The 11648-nt window shown below is 43.2% G+C and overlaps 1 protein-coding gene across 1 annotated transcript; it reads right to left on the reverse strand.

Annotated features, from left to right (window-relative positions):
- Window positions 1-5468: 5468 nt before the first annotated feature.
- On the reverse strand, window positions 5469-11596 carry LOC112222632 (helicase with zinc finger domain 2). The gene is made up of 11 exons (XM_024385365.2): window positions 11467-11596; window positions 11222-11362; window positions 10967-11122; window positions 10691-10835; window positions 10367-10498; window positions 10072-10264; window positions 8556-8699; window positions 6578-6787; window positions 6272-6428; window positions 5998-6165; window positions 5469-5895 (listed from the first exon to the last, which is right to left on the reverse strand). Exons 1-11 carry the CDS (start codon window positions 11540-11542, stop codon window positions 5780-5782), a joined length of 1638 nt encoding a protein of 545 aa, XP_024241133.2. The 5' UTR covers window positions 11543-11596; the 3' UTR covers window positions 5469-5779.
- Window positions 11597-11648: the final 52 nt, after the last annotated feature.

Genomic DNA, 11648 nt, shown 5'->3' on the forward strand with positions numbered 1-11648 from the left:
AGGAGTGGGGTCCACGTCCCGCGCCGGAGCCGCCACCATGGACAGACGCCCACCCGGACCCTCCCTATTGTTTTGAGGTGCGTTCGGGAGTCCGCACCTTAGGGGGTTCTGTCACGCCCTGGTCAAAGTATTTTGTGTTTATCTTTATGTATTTGGTCAGGCCAGGGTGTGGCATGGGGTTTTTGTAATTGTGGTGTGTTTGTCTTGGGGTTTTGGTGGTGGTATTGGGATTGTAGCTTAGTGGGTTGTCTAGCAAGGTCTATGGCTGTCTGGAGTGGTTCTCAATCAGAGGCAGGTGCTTATCGTTGTCTCTGATTGGGAACCATATTTAGGCAGCCATATTCTTTGAGTTTGTCGTGGGTGATTGTCCTTAGTGTCCTATGTGTACTCGTTGTTAGTTTGCACCAGATAGGCTGTTTCGGTTTCGTTTATTGTTTTTTTGTAAGTTAAGTCGTGTTTCTTTGTTATATTAAACATGGATCGCAATCGACACGCTGCAGTTTGGTCCGACTCTCTTTCATCACCACTAGAAAACCGTTACAACAGCGATAGGTTTAGGCTACTTCATGATACTAAAATGGTCCTTTTACCCATAATGAGGTTGCTACAACCTAGCCTATGTATGAAAGTTTACAACGTAGGTGCACACAGGTGGAGAGAAATTTCTAAGGCGATAGACAGTGACACTTGGACAGTGACACATTCAATACCGCCTTGCACACTCAAGTTTCTATTGGACAAATTCAGGTATGTTTATCCCCATTTCGCTTGCTTCTGTTTACGAAACGTTTTTCAACAGAATTGGTAGAATGAATACACCCCTGATCACGTGTAAACACAGTTCACGTTATATTCCTTCTCACATCTACGCACTCTCCTCTCAACTTTTCCCTTCACTTGTGGACTTCATTGCACAACACATCAGCTGTATGTTACCGTGCAAAAAAAACTTTCCAAGCCAAACCATATCATAAACGCTACACACAGCCTACAGTGTTGTTACCATAAAGTAACATCATAGTCTACATAGCTAATAGAACGAATGCGTTAGTAAGCCCTCTACAAGATGGCACCGACAGAGAGGGTTGCCTCGCTTCTAGTCCCTAAGAAACTTTGACGTATTTAGTTTTTTATGGATTATTTCTGAAACTGTTAGCCCAGAAAATCTTAAGTGTTATTATACACAGCCGGTAAGAACTATTGGATATCAGAGCGACGTCAACTTACCAGCACTACGCCCAGGAATACGACATTCCCGAAGCAGATCCTTTGTTCAAACCACCCAAGGCATTCAAACTGATTCCAGAGGCTGACCCAAAACAATGTTGCGGCAGAAGAGGTAGAAGCGGCCTTCTGGTCAGACTTCAGAGGTGCGCACACCACCCACCACTTCTGAGTATATTACTCGCTTACATCCAGTCCCTAGATAACAAGGTAGACGAAATTAGGGCAATGGTTGCTTTCCAGAGAGACATCAGGGATTGTAACATACTCTGTTTCACGGAAACATGGCTCTCTGGGGCTATGCTGTCGGAGTCGGTACAGCAACCGGGATTCTTTGTGCGTCGCACCGACAGAAATAAACATCTCTCCGGGAAGAAGAAGAAGGGGGTGTATGTTGCATGACTCATGGTGTAATTGTAACAACATACAGGAACTCAAGTCCTTTTGTTCACCTCACCTAGCATTCCTCACAATCAAATGCCATCCGTATTATCTCCCAAGAGAATTCTTGTCGGTTATTGTCACAGTTGTGTATATCCCCCCTCAAGCCGATACCACGACGGCCCTCAAGGAACTTCACTGGACTCTATGCAAACAGGAAACCATATATCCTGAGGCTGCATTTATTATAGCTGGGGATTTTACAAAGCAAATTTGAGAACAAGGCTACCTAAATTCAATCAGAATATTGATTGTAGTACCCGGACTGGCAAAACACTGGATCACTGCTACTCTAACTTCCGCAATGCATACAAGGCCCTCCCCTGCCCTCCTTTCGGCAAATCTGCCCACGACTCCATTGCTTCTCTCTTCCTATAGGTGGAAACTCAAACAGGATGTACAGAACCTGTGACAAGGACTATTCAACACTGGTCTGACCAATCGGAATCCACGCTTCAAGATTGTTTTGATCACGCTGACTGGGAAATGTTCCGGGTAGCTGCAGAGAATAATATTGATGTATACGCTGATTCGGTGAGTGAGTTTATAAGGAAGTGCATAGGAGATGCTGTACTCACTGTGACTATTAAAACCTACCCTAACCAGAAATCGTGGATAGATGGCGGCATTCGCGCAAAACTGAAAGCGCGAACAACCACATTTAACCATGGAAATGTGACCGGGAATATGGCTGAATAGAAACTGTGTAGTTATTCCCTCCACAAGGCAATCAAACAAGCAAAATGTCAGTATAGAGACAAGGTGGAGTCGCAATTCAACGGCTCAGACACAAGACGTATGTGGCAGGGTCTACAGACAATCACGGACAACAAAAAGAAAACCAACCATGTCACAGACACCGACGTCTTGCTTCCAGACAAACTAAACACCACCTTATTTGCCCACTTTGAGGATAATACAGTGCCACCAATGCGGCCCGCTACCAAGGACTGTGGGCTCTCCTTCTCTGTGGCCGACGTGAGTGAGACATTTAAAACTGTTTACCCTCGCAAGGCTGCCGGCCCAGACGGCATCCCTAGCTGCGTCCTCAGAGCATGCGTAAACCAGCTGGCTGGTGTGTTATTCAATCTTTCCCTATCCTAGTCTGCTGTCCCTAAATGCTTCAAGATGGCTACCATTGTTCCTGTACCCAAGAAGGCAAAGGTAACTTAACTAAATGACTATCGCCCTGTAGCACTCACTTCTGCCATCATGAAGTGCTTTGAGAGACTAGTCAAGGATCATATCACCTCCACCTTACCTGTCACCTTAGACCCACTGCAATTTGCATACCGCCCCAATAGGTCCACAGACGATGCAATCGCCATCACACTGCACACTGCCATATCCCATCTGGACAAGAAGAATACCTATGTAAGAATGCTGTTCATTGACTACAGCTCAGCATTCAACACCATAGTACCCTCCAAGCTCATCATTAAGCTTGAATGGTTTACCCCCTAGTACTTCCGGCGCCGACAGAGATGGCCGCCTCGCTTCGCGTTCCTAGGAAACTATGCAGTTTTTTGTTTTTTTTACGTGTTATTTCTTACACTAGTACCCCAGGTCATCTTAGGTTTCATTACATACAGCCGAGAAGAACTACTGAATATAAGATCAGCGTCACCCCCCCATCCACATCGATGGAACAGTAGTGGAGAGGGTAGCAAGTTTTAAGTTCCTCGGCATACACATCACAGACAAACTGAATTGGTCCACTCACACAGACAGCATCGTGAGGAAGGCGCAGCAGCGCCTCTTCAACCTCAGGAGGCTGAAGAAATTCGGCTTGTCACCAAAAGCACTCACAAACTTCTACAGATGCACAATCGAGAGCATCCTGGCGGGCTGTATCACCGCCTGGTATGGCAACTGCACCGCCCTCAACCGTAAGGCTCTCCAGAGGGTAGTGAGGTCTGCACAACGCATCACCGGGGGCAAACTACCTGCCCTCCAGGACACCTACACCACCCGATGCTACAGGAAGGCCATAAAGATCATCAAGGACATCAACCACCCGAGCCACTGCCTGTTCACCCCGCTGTCATCCAGAAGGCGAGGTCAGTACAGGTGCATCAAAGCTGGGACCGAGAGACTGAAAAACAGCTTCTATCTCAAGGCCATCAGACTGTTAAACAGCCACCACTAACATTGAGTGGCTACTGCCAACACACTGTCAATGACACTGACTCTACTCCAGCCACTTTAATCATGGGAATTGATGGGAAATGATGTAAATATATCACTAGCCACTTTAAACAATGCTACCTTATATAATGTTACTTACCCTACATTGTTCATCTCATATGCATACGTTGATACTGTACTCTATATCATCGACTGCATCCTTATGTAATACATGTATCACTAGCCACTTTAACTATGCCACTTGGTTTACATACTTATCTCATATGTATATACTGTACTCGATATCATCTACTGTATCTTGCCTATGCTGCTCTGTACCATCACTCATTCATATATCCTTATGTACATATTCTTTATCCCCTTACACTGTGTATAAGACAGTAGTTTTTTTGGAATTTAGTTAGTTAGATTACTTGCTCGTTATTACTGCATTGTCGGAACTAGAAGCACAAGCATTTCGCTACACTCACATTAACATCTGCTAACCATGTGTATGTGACAAATAAAATTTGATTTGATTTGATTTGAGGCACTGGGTCTCTGTTTAATTGGGTTCTGGACTTCCTGACAGGCCGCCCCCAGGTGGTGAAGTTAGGAAACAACATTTCCACTTTGTTGACCCTCAACACTAGGGTCCCACAAGGATACGTGCTCATCCCCCTCCTGTACTCCCTGTTCACCCATCACTGCATGGCCATGCACGCCTCCAACTCAATCATCAAGTTTGCAGAAAACACAACAGTAGTAGGCTTGATCATTAACAATGACGAGACAGCCTACAGGGAGGTGAGGGCACTCGGGAGTCCTATATAGTCCAAACGAGTCCTATATCGACATAACCTGAAAGGCTGTTCAGCAAGGAAGTTACCACTGCTCCTAAATCGCCATAAAAAAGCTAGACTACAGTTTGAAACTGCACATGGGGGGCAAAGATCATACTTTTTGGAGAAATGTCCTCTGGTCTGATGAAACAAAAATAATGACCATTGTTATGTTTGGAGGAAAAAGGGGGAGATGGCAGCACGGGGGTGGCAGCATCATGGTGTGGGGGTGCTTTGCTGCAGGAGGGACTGGTGCACTTCACAAAATAGATGGCATCATGAGGAAAGAGAAAATGATGTGGATATATTGAAGAAACATCTCAAGACATCAGTCAGGAAGTTAAAGTTTGGTTGCAAATGGGTCTTCCAAATGAACAATGACTCCAAGCATACTTCCAAAGTTGTGGCAAAATGGCTTAAGGACAACAATGTCAAGGTATTGGAGTGGCCATCACAAAGTCCCGACTTCAATCCTATAGACAATTTGTGGGCAGAACTCAAGAAGCGTGTGCGAGCAAGAAGGCCTACTAACCTGACTCAGTTACACCAGCTCTGTCAGGAGGAATGGGCCAAAATTCACCCAACTTATTGTGGGAAGCTTGTGGAAGGCTACCAGGAACATTTGACCCAAGTTAAACAATTTAAAGGCAATGCTACCAAATACTAATTGAGTACCTGTAAACTTCTGACCCACTGGGAATAAATGAATGAAATAAAAGCTGAAATAAATCATTGTCTCTACTATTATTCTGACATTTCACATTCTTAAAATAAAGTGGTGATCCTAACTACCCTAAGACAGGGAATTTTTACTAGGGTTACATTTCAGAAATTGTGAAAAGCTGAGTTTTTAAATGTATTTGGCTAAGGTGTATGTAAACTTCTGACTTCAACTGTATGTATACAGTGTATATATTAACAAACAGTATAGTTAGCAATAAAAAATATACACACTAATACAATTGACAGATAATTTAAAGGTCACTTAAAAATGACAGTGAGTGCAGATTATAATCATTTGATTCAACATTGCAATATAGAAATTAAAAGCACATAATACATTTGTCTCTGAAAACGAATTTTAATTTTGCTATTCATAGTGCACTGATCCACGGCCGAGACCATGTCTTTCAATGTAGACCGTGCTAACAGGATGCTTTGCGCACAGAGATCTTGTCAGCTTCTGTGACAAAGTTCCTTGCTCTATAATGTTTGAGGAGCTGTCCCCAAGCGCCACTGCGGCTCAACAACTCTTGGTTACCTTTTAAGAAAGGAAGAAATTACATTTTAAAATGCCACTAGTTTAGATTAGGCTTACTCTAATGATCTTAACACTAAGCCCTGGATGAAAAGTCTTGCTCACCGATAATGCACAGTCCCTCTTTGGCCCTGGTGATGCCCACGTTGATCTGGTTGGGGTCGCCAACAAAGCCCACATGTTTAGACCTCCAGGCCCTGTCCGGCTCGATCTCGATCTCCTTGCTGAGTAATGAGCGCACAGTGGAGAGAATGACGTAGCGCCATTCACATCCTGCATTGGAGATCAGATTAAAGTTGACAAAAGGACAACGGCGGACAACCATAGCATCACATCCAAGATAGAACAGAGGGGAAAGTATGAAGGAGAAAATTGTCACCTTGACTTTTTGTGATGGTGGTGACAGTGATTTTGTCCATTTTGTGTTCATGAAGTTCTTTCTTAAATTCAGACACCTGGGCGTTGTAGGGTGATAGAATTGCAATATTCTGTTGTTTTATTTGGGATTCTGTTACCAGTGCTTTGGCGAGCCGGATCTGTGATGAACAAAAAGAAAACCATAAATCATTCCCTCATCCTTTTAGAAAAGTGACTCACCTGACTATACCAGTAGAATGGCAAGATTTGAGCCGTATGTGTTGAAGTGTGAGTTATGTTTTAAGACAAAACAAAAAGGGTTCCTTACCACTACATCTCTCTCCGCCCTATTCGCTTTGGAGTTTTCAGTTCCCTTTTCTGTGCTCACAACCAGGCTGACCTCCTCTCCAATGACGTTCCCGAAAACAATGTGCTTCTGTTGGCTGTCAGCCTGAAGGACACTGCTTGAGTGATTCACTTCAGTCTTCAGTTTTCCTCCATAATATTCCTCCGATGGGAACTTGCATATATCTTCATGCTACAAAAAGTTAAACAATGGATAATACTTTGTACTTTGTCATTGGATGTCACATGTGCTGAATACAACAGGTGTAGACCTGACAGTGAAAAGCTTAATTACAAGCCCTTAACCAATAATGCAGTTTTAAGAAAATAAATTATAATTAAAGAGCAGCAGTAAAGTAACAGTAGCGAGGCTATATACAGGGGGTACCGGTACAGAGTAAATGTGCGGGGGTACAGGTTAGTTGAGGTAATTGAGGTAATATGTACATGTAGGCAAAGTGTTAAAGTGACAATGAATAGATAATAAACAGAGAGGGGCAGCAGCGTAAAATGAGGGGGTGGGGGCAATGTAAATAGTCTAGGTAGCCATTTGATTAGCTGATCAGGATTCTTATGGCTTGGGAGTAGAAGCTGTTAAGAAGCCTTTTTGACCTACACTTGGCGCTCCGGTACCGCTTCCGTGCGGTAGCAGAGAGAATAGTCTATGACTAGGGTAACTGGAGTCTGACAATTTTTAGGGCCTTCCTCTGACACCGCCTGGTTTAGAGGTCCTATATGGAATTAAGCTTGGCCCCAGTGATGTACTGGGCCATACGCACTACCCTCTGTAGTTGGAGGCAGAGCAGTTGCCATACCAGGCAGTGATTCAACCAGTCAGGATGCTATTGATGGTGCAGCTGTAGAACTTTTGAGGATCTGAGGACCCATGCCAATTCTTTTCAGCCTCCTGAGGGGGAATAGGCTTTGTCGTGCCTGCTTCATGACGATCTTGGTGTGTTTGGACCATGATAGTTTGTTGGTGATGTGGACACCAAAAACTTGAAGCTCTCAACCTGCTCCACTACAGCCCCGTCGATGAGAATGGGGGCGTGCTCGGTCCTCTTTTTCCTGTAGTCCATAATCATCTCCTTTGTCTTGATCACGTTGAGGGAGAGGTTGTTATCCTGTCACCACGCGGCCAGGTCTCTGACCTCCTCCCTATAGGCTGTCTCATCGTTTTCTGTGGTCAGGCCTACCACCGTTGTGTCATTGGCAAACTTAATGATGGTGTGGGAGTCATGCCTGGCCATGCAGTCATGGGTGAGCAAGGAGTACAGGAGGGGACTGAGCACGCACCCCTGAGGGGCCGCTGTGTTGAGGATCAGCGTGGCGGATGTGTTGTTACCTACTCTTACCACACTGTGGCGGCACTTCAGGAGGTCCAGGATCCAGTTGCAGAGGGAGGTGTTTAGTCCCAGGGTCCTTAGATTATTGTTGAGCTTTGAGGGCACTATGGTGTTGAACACTGAGCTGTAGTCAACAAATAGCATTCTCACGTTTGTGTTACTTTTGTCCAGGTGGGAAAGGGCAGTATGGAGTGCAATAGAGATTGCATCATCTGTGGATCTGTTGGGGAAGTATGCAAATTGGAGTGGGTCTAGTGTTTCTGGGATAATGGTGTTTGTGAGCCATGACCAGCCGTTCAAAGCACTTCACGGCTACAGACGTGAGAGCTACGGATTGGTAGTCATTTAGGCAGGTTAGCTTAGTGTTCTTGGGCACAGGGACTATGGTGGTCTGCTTGAAACATGTTGGTATTACAGACTCAGTCAGGGACAGGTTGAACATGTCAGTGAAGACACTTGCCAGTTGGTCAGCGCATGCTGATATTAATCAACATGCATCTTAAAGCATATCTGTGCAGTCAAAGGCACAGTTTTATAAACATTTGTCGAATTAGATTATATGATGTGAATTAGGCTGTGATAAATTCATAGCCCAAACATTTCTGGACCTCTTACCATTCTGTACTGGGTATCCAGCATCACTGTCTGGGACTGGCACTCAAAGTAACGCTCAAATAGAGACTTTGACATCCCCAACTTCCTCAGAAGTTCATTCTTAACGATGGGACGTAGCTGTTTGTGGTCACCGAGCAACACAATCTAGGAAGTGAAAAGAGGTTATTTAGCCATCAATCTTCATCACTTGCAAATGTGGTGATGACCTTTAATAAACATATAGGATGGCTGGAATGGAATAAATGTAACACAGTCAAACATGTGGTTTCCATATTTCATGTGTTTGATACCGTTCCATCTGATCCATTCCAGCCATTACAATGACCCCATCATACTATAGCTCCTCCCACCAGCCTCCTCTGCTTGGGATGCAGTTGAGAAAACAGGGTTGCTGTTAAGGTTTAGTTTAACAGATTCTGTGTCAATGCAGTCTTTATATGCCCAAACTCAATGGTTAGACTCCATGCAAAAAAAAATCTACATATTTTTTACAGAAATGCTCACAGTAACACATTCTTAAAATGTAATTTCATAACACTACACTTTTAGAAAAAAAAGGTTCCAAAAAAGGCTTCTTCGGCTGTCCCCATAGGAGAACCCTTTTTGGTTCCAAGTAGGACCTGTTTGGGTTCCATGTAGAACCCTCTGTGCAAATGGTTGCACATGGAACCCAAAAGGGTTATACCTGCAACCAAAAGGGTTATTCAATAGGCAGCATCACAAACATACAAAAATAATTTTAATCTCCGAGTCCAAACCGGTGGGGTGGGGTGGGGGGGTTCTACTAAGCTAACATATGGAATTGTTTTAAGATGATCATACCATGGATCATTTAGCTATTTGATTTTGAATTTTAGGACCCCTTTAGGAACATCATTTTATTTAAATTTTGTATGATTTGATAAAATATCGAATTTCGACTTTATAACTATAGGCCATAGAAACGCGTTGAATAACACATTCAAAAGTGCTGAAAATACAGAAAAAAATTAACCATAAGGAAAAAGGTTTTGAAGTGTCTGTCCTAAATCTAGGCGATGTAAGAAAGCTCAGGAAATATTGTAGTTTTTTGGACCCATATTTAATCCCTTATTTTTGTTGTCACAAAACTACTTCCATTAATTTACATTTGTTACCTACAGATGAGTCCCTTGACACTTGTAGGGGTCGTAAAGCAAAATGGAGTCTCCCCTTTCCACAGTTGGTTCATATTAATTTGTAGCCAAAACGGTTCGGACACTACAGACAGAAGTTGGCACATCAGTGTTACCAACTTCAGAGTCCCGTGGGGCATGTGGGGGTCGTAGACGCTACAGATTTTAGGGATGTCTCCTGGTGCTGATGTGACAGTTTCAGATATCACTAGCTTAAATTTACAGATTTTGACGGGGATTTTTTTGTTATTTATTAGATTGACACATGGGTGCATCAATAGACTTTTAAGGATTTTAAACCATCATACATGGAAATATCATTCTATAACAAAAAGTAAATGAATACATGGATTTCAACACACCTTTTCTGGTTTGTTGCTGACCAATGGGATGAGGGCCTGAGGTTCTGTTGCCATGGCACATTCATCAATAAGAATCTGGCGTGCACTGACTGTTTTAGTGAGGTTAGGAGAAGAGGCTGCTGTACAGGTGCACAGAATGACATCGTGCCTCTGCAGCTCATGCACACGAGCTTTATTCAGAAGACTTTTGTAGCTAGAAAAAAAAAATGTACGCACTTATATATGTACATCAGTCAGATGTAGGTTTAGATTTTTTTTAAATCAAAATTGCATTACAGCAAAATTCTATACTTACTCCTCAACTTCTTCTGCTGTCAACTCCTCTCCCTTTGATTCTATTGCTAACTTTATTCTGTGGTCAAACTCTTTTATTTCCGTGGAATGTGGATTTTGTTCTTCCCGTATGCGATGATGCAAGGTAATATTTCTACAAATGGTACAGATATGGTAAAATACTGTGATATGTTGAGTTTGTGTAATGTGAACCATTTGACAAAAACATGCTGAGACACTGGACAGACATGATAAAGCCAGCCCTACGATCAGATTATCAAAGACAAGACAGAGATTCTCTGAAAAAGTGGCCACAACTGCAGAGTGATGTGTGTATATTTTATACCGGAGTTCTGCCTTGGACCGCTCATGGCGAAGTGACCTGGGAGAGAGCTGAAGGACACTCCCTGGGTAAGGGTACTCCGCCATCTCCAGTTGTCGGCTGTACACCCTGAGGGGCTTCAACTTGTCTCCAAACTTCACCAGGCACTCTACAGAATGTTCAGAATGAATAGAATGTTACCTAGAATGTTCCCTACAGAACTTGGATCATGTTTAAGCTGTGGTTGTGTTATACATTGTTTTGTGGAGACAATTTCAATTCAAGTATGAAGTAACTTGCCAGCAACCACATCGACAGACTTATTGGAAGGACCACAGCAGAGAATAACTTCTTTCTTGTCCTTGTCCTTCGGATTTTCAAATATCCTGGGGTTTTTGGAGTTCATCACAAGGAACCAGTACACAATGTAAACTCCTAAAACAGTCTTTCCAGTCCCTATGAAACAGGTGTGTATTTTTTACTCCAGTAAACATTGCAATGGGCAATAAAACAGCTTCAGGTATTCTGGTAGTAGTACTGTATTTCTTAACTTACCAGGTGGCCCTTGTATGATTGTGAAGTTGTTATTCAGAGCTTTCTCCACTGCATTTATTTGACTCTTATTCAGCTCTGGGAGACCCTCTGGTGCCTTTTCCCTCATGAGTTGGTACCGTGGTGGTACAACAGATTGTGAAGCTACAATCCCAAGCAAGACCACAAAACAATACTTTCAAGCATGTAGCTTAATTAAAAACAAGGTTGTTGTATATTCCCACAGATGTAAAATGGGGTTACTCTACCTCCCTTTGGAACGTGTTGTCCTAGGGCTATTTTCTGAACAAGCTCATTTGCAGACACAATGTTGTTCACAGCCATTTCTTTACGTCTAGACAGTAGAAATGTTAACAACCATTCATTATGTATACTGAATTAATTGTGGGAACATTATGTCCATCCAATAAAAATATGAGATTTTTTTACA

Source organism: Oncorhynchus tshawytscha, linkage group LG02 (genome assembly GCF_018296145.1).
Source record: "Oncorhynchus tshawytscha isolate Ot180627B linkage group LG02, Otsh_v2.0, whole genome shotgun sequence".
NCBI classification, from domain to species: Eukaryota; Metazoa; Chordata; class Actinopteri; order Salmoniformes; family Salmonidae; genus Oncorhynchus; species Oncorhynchus tshawytscha.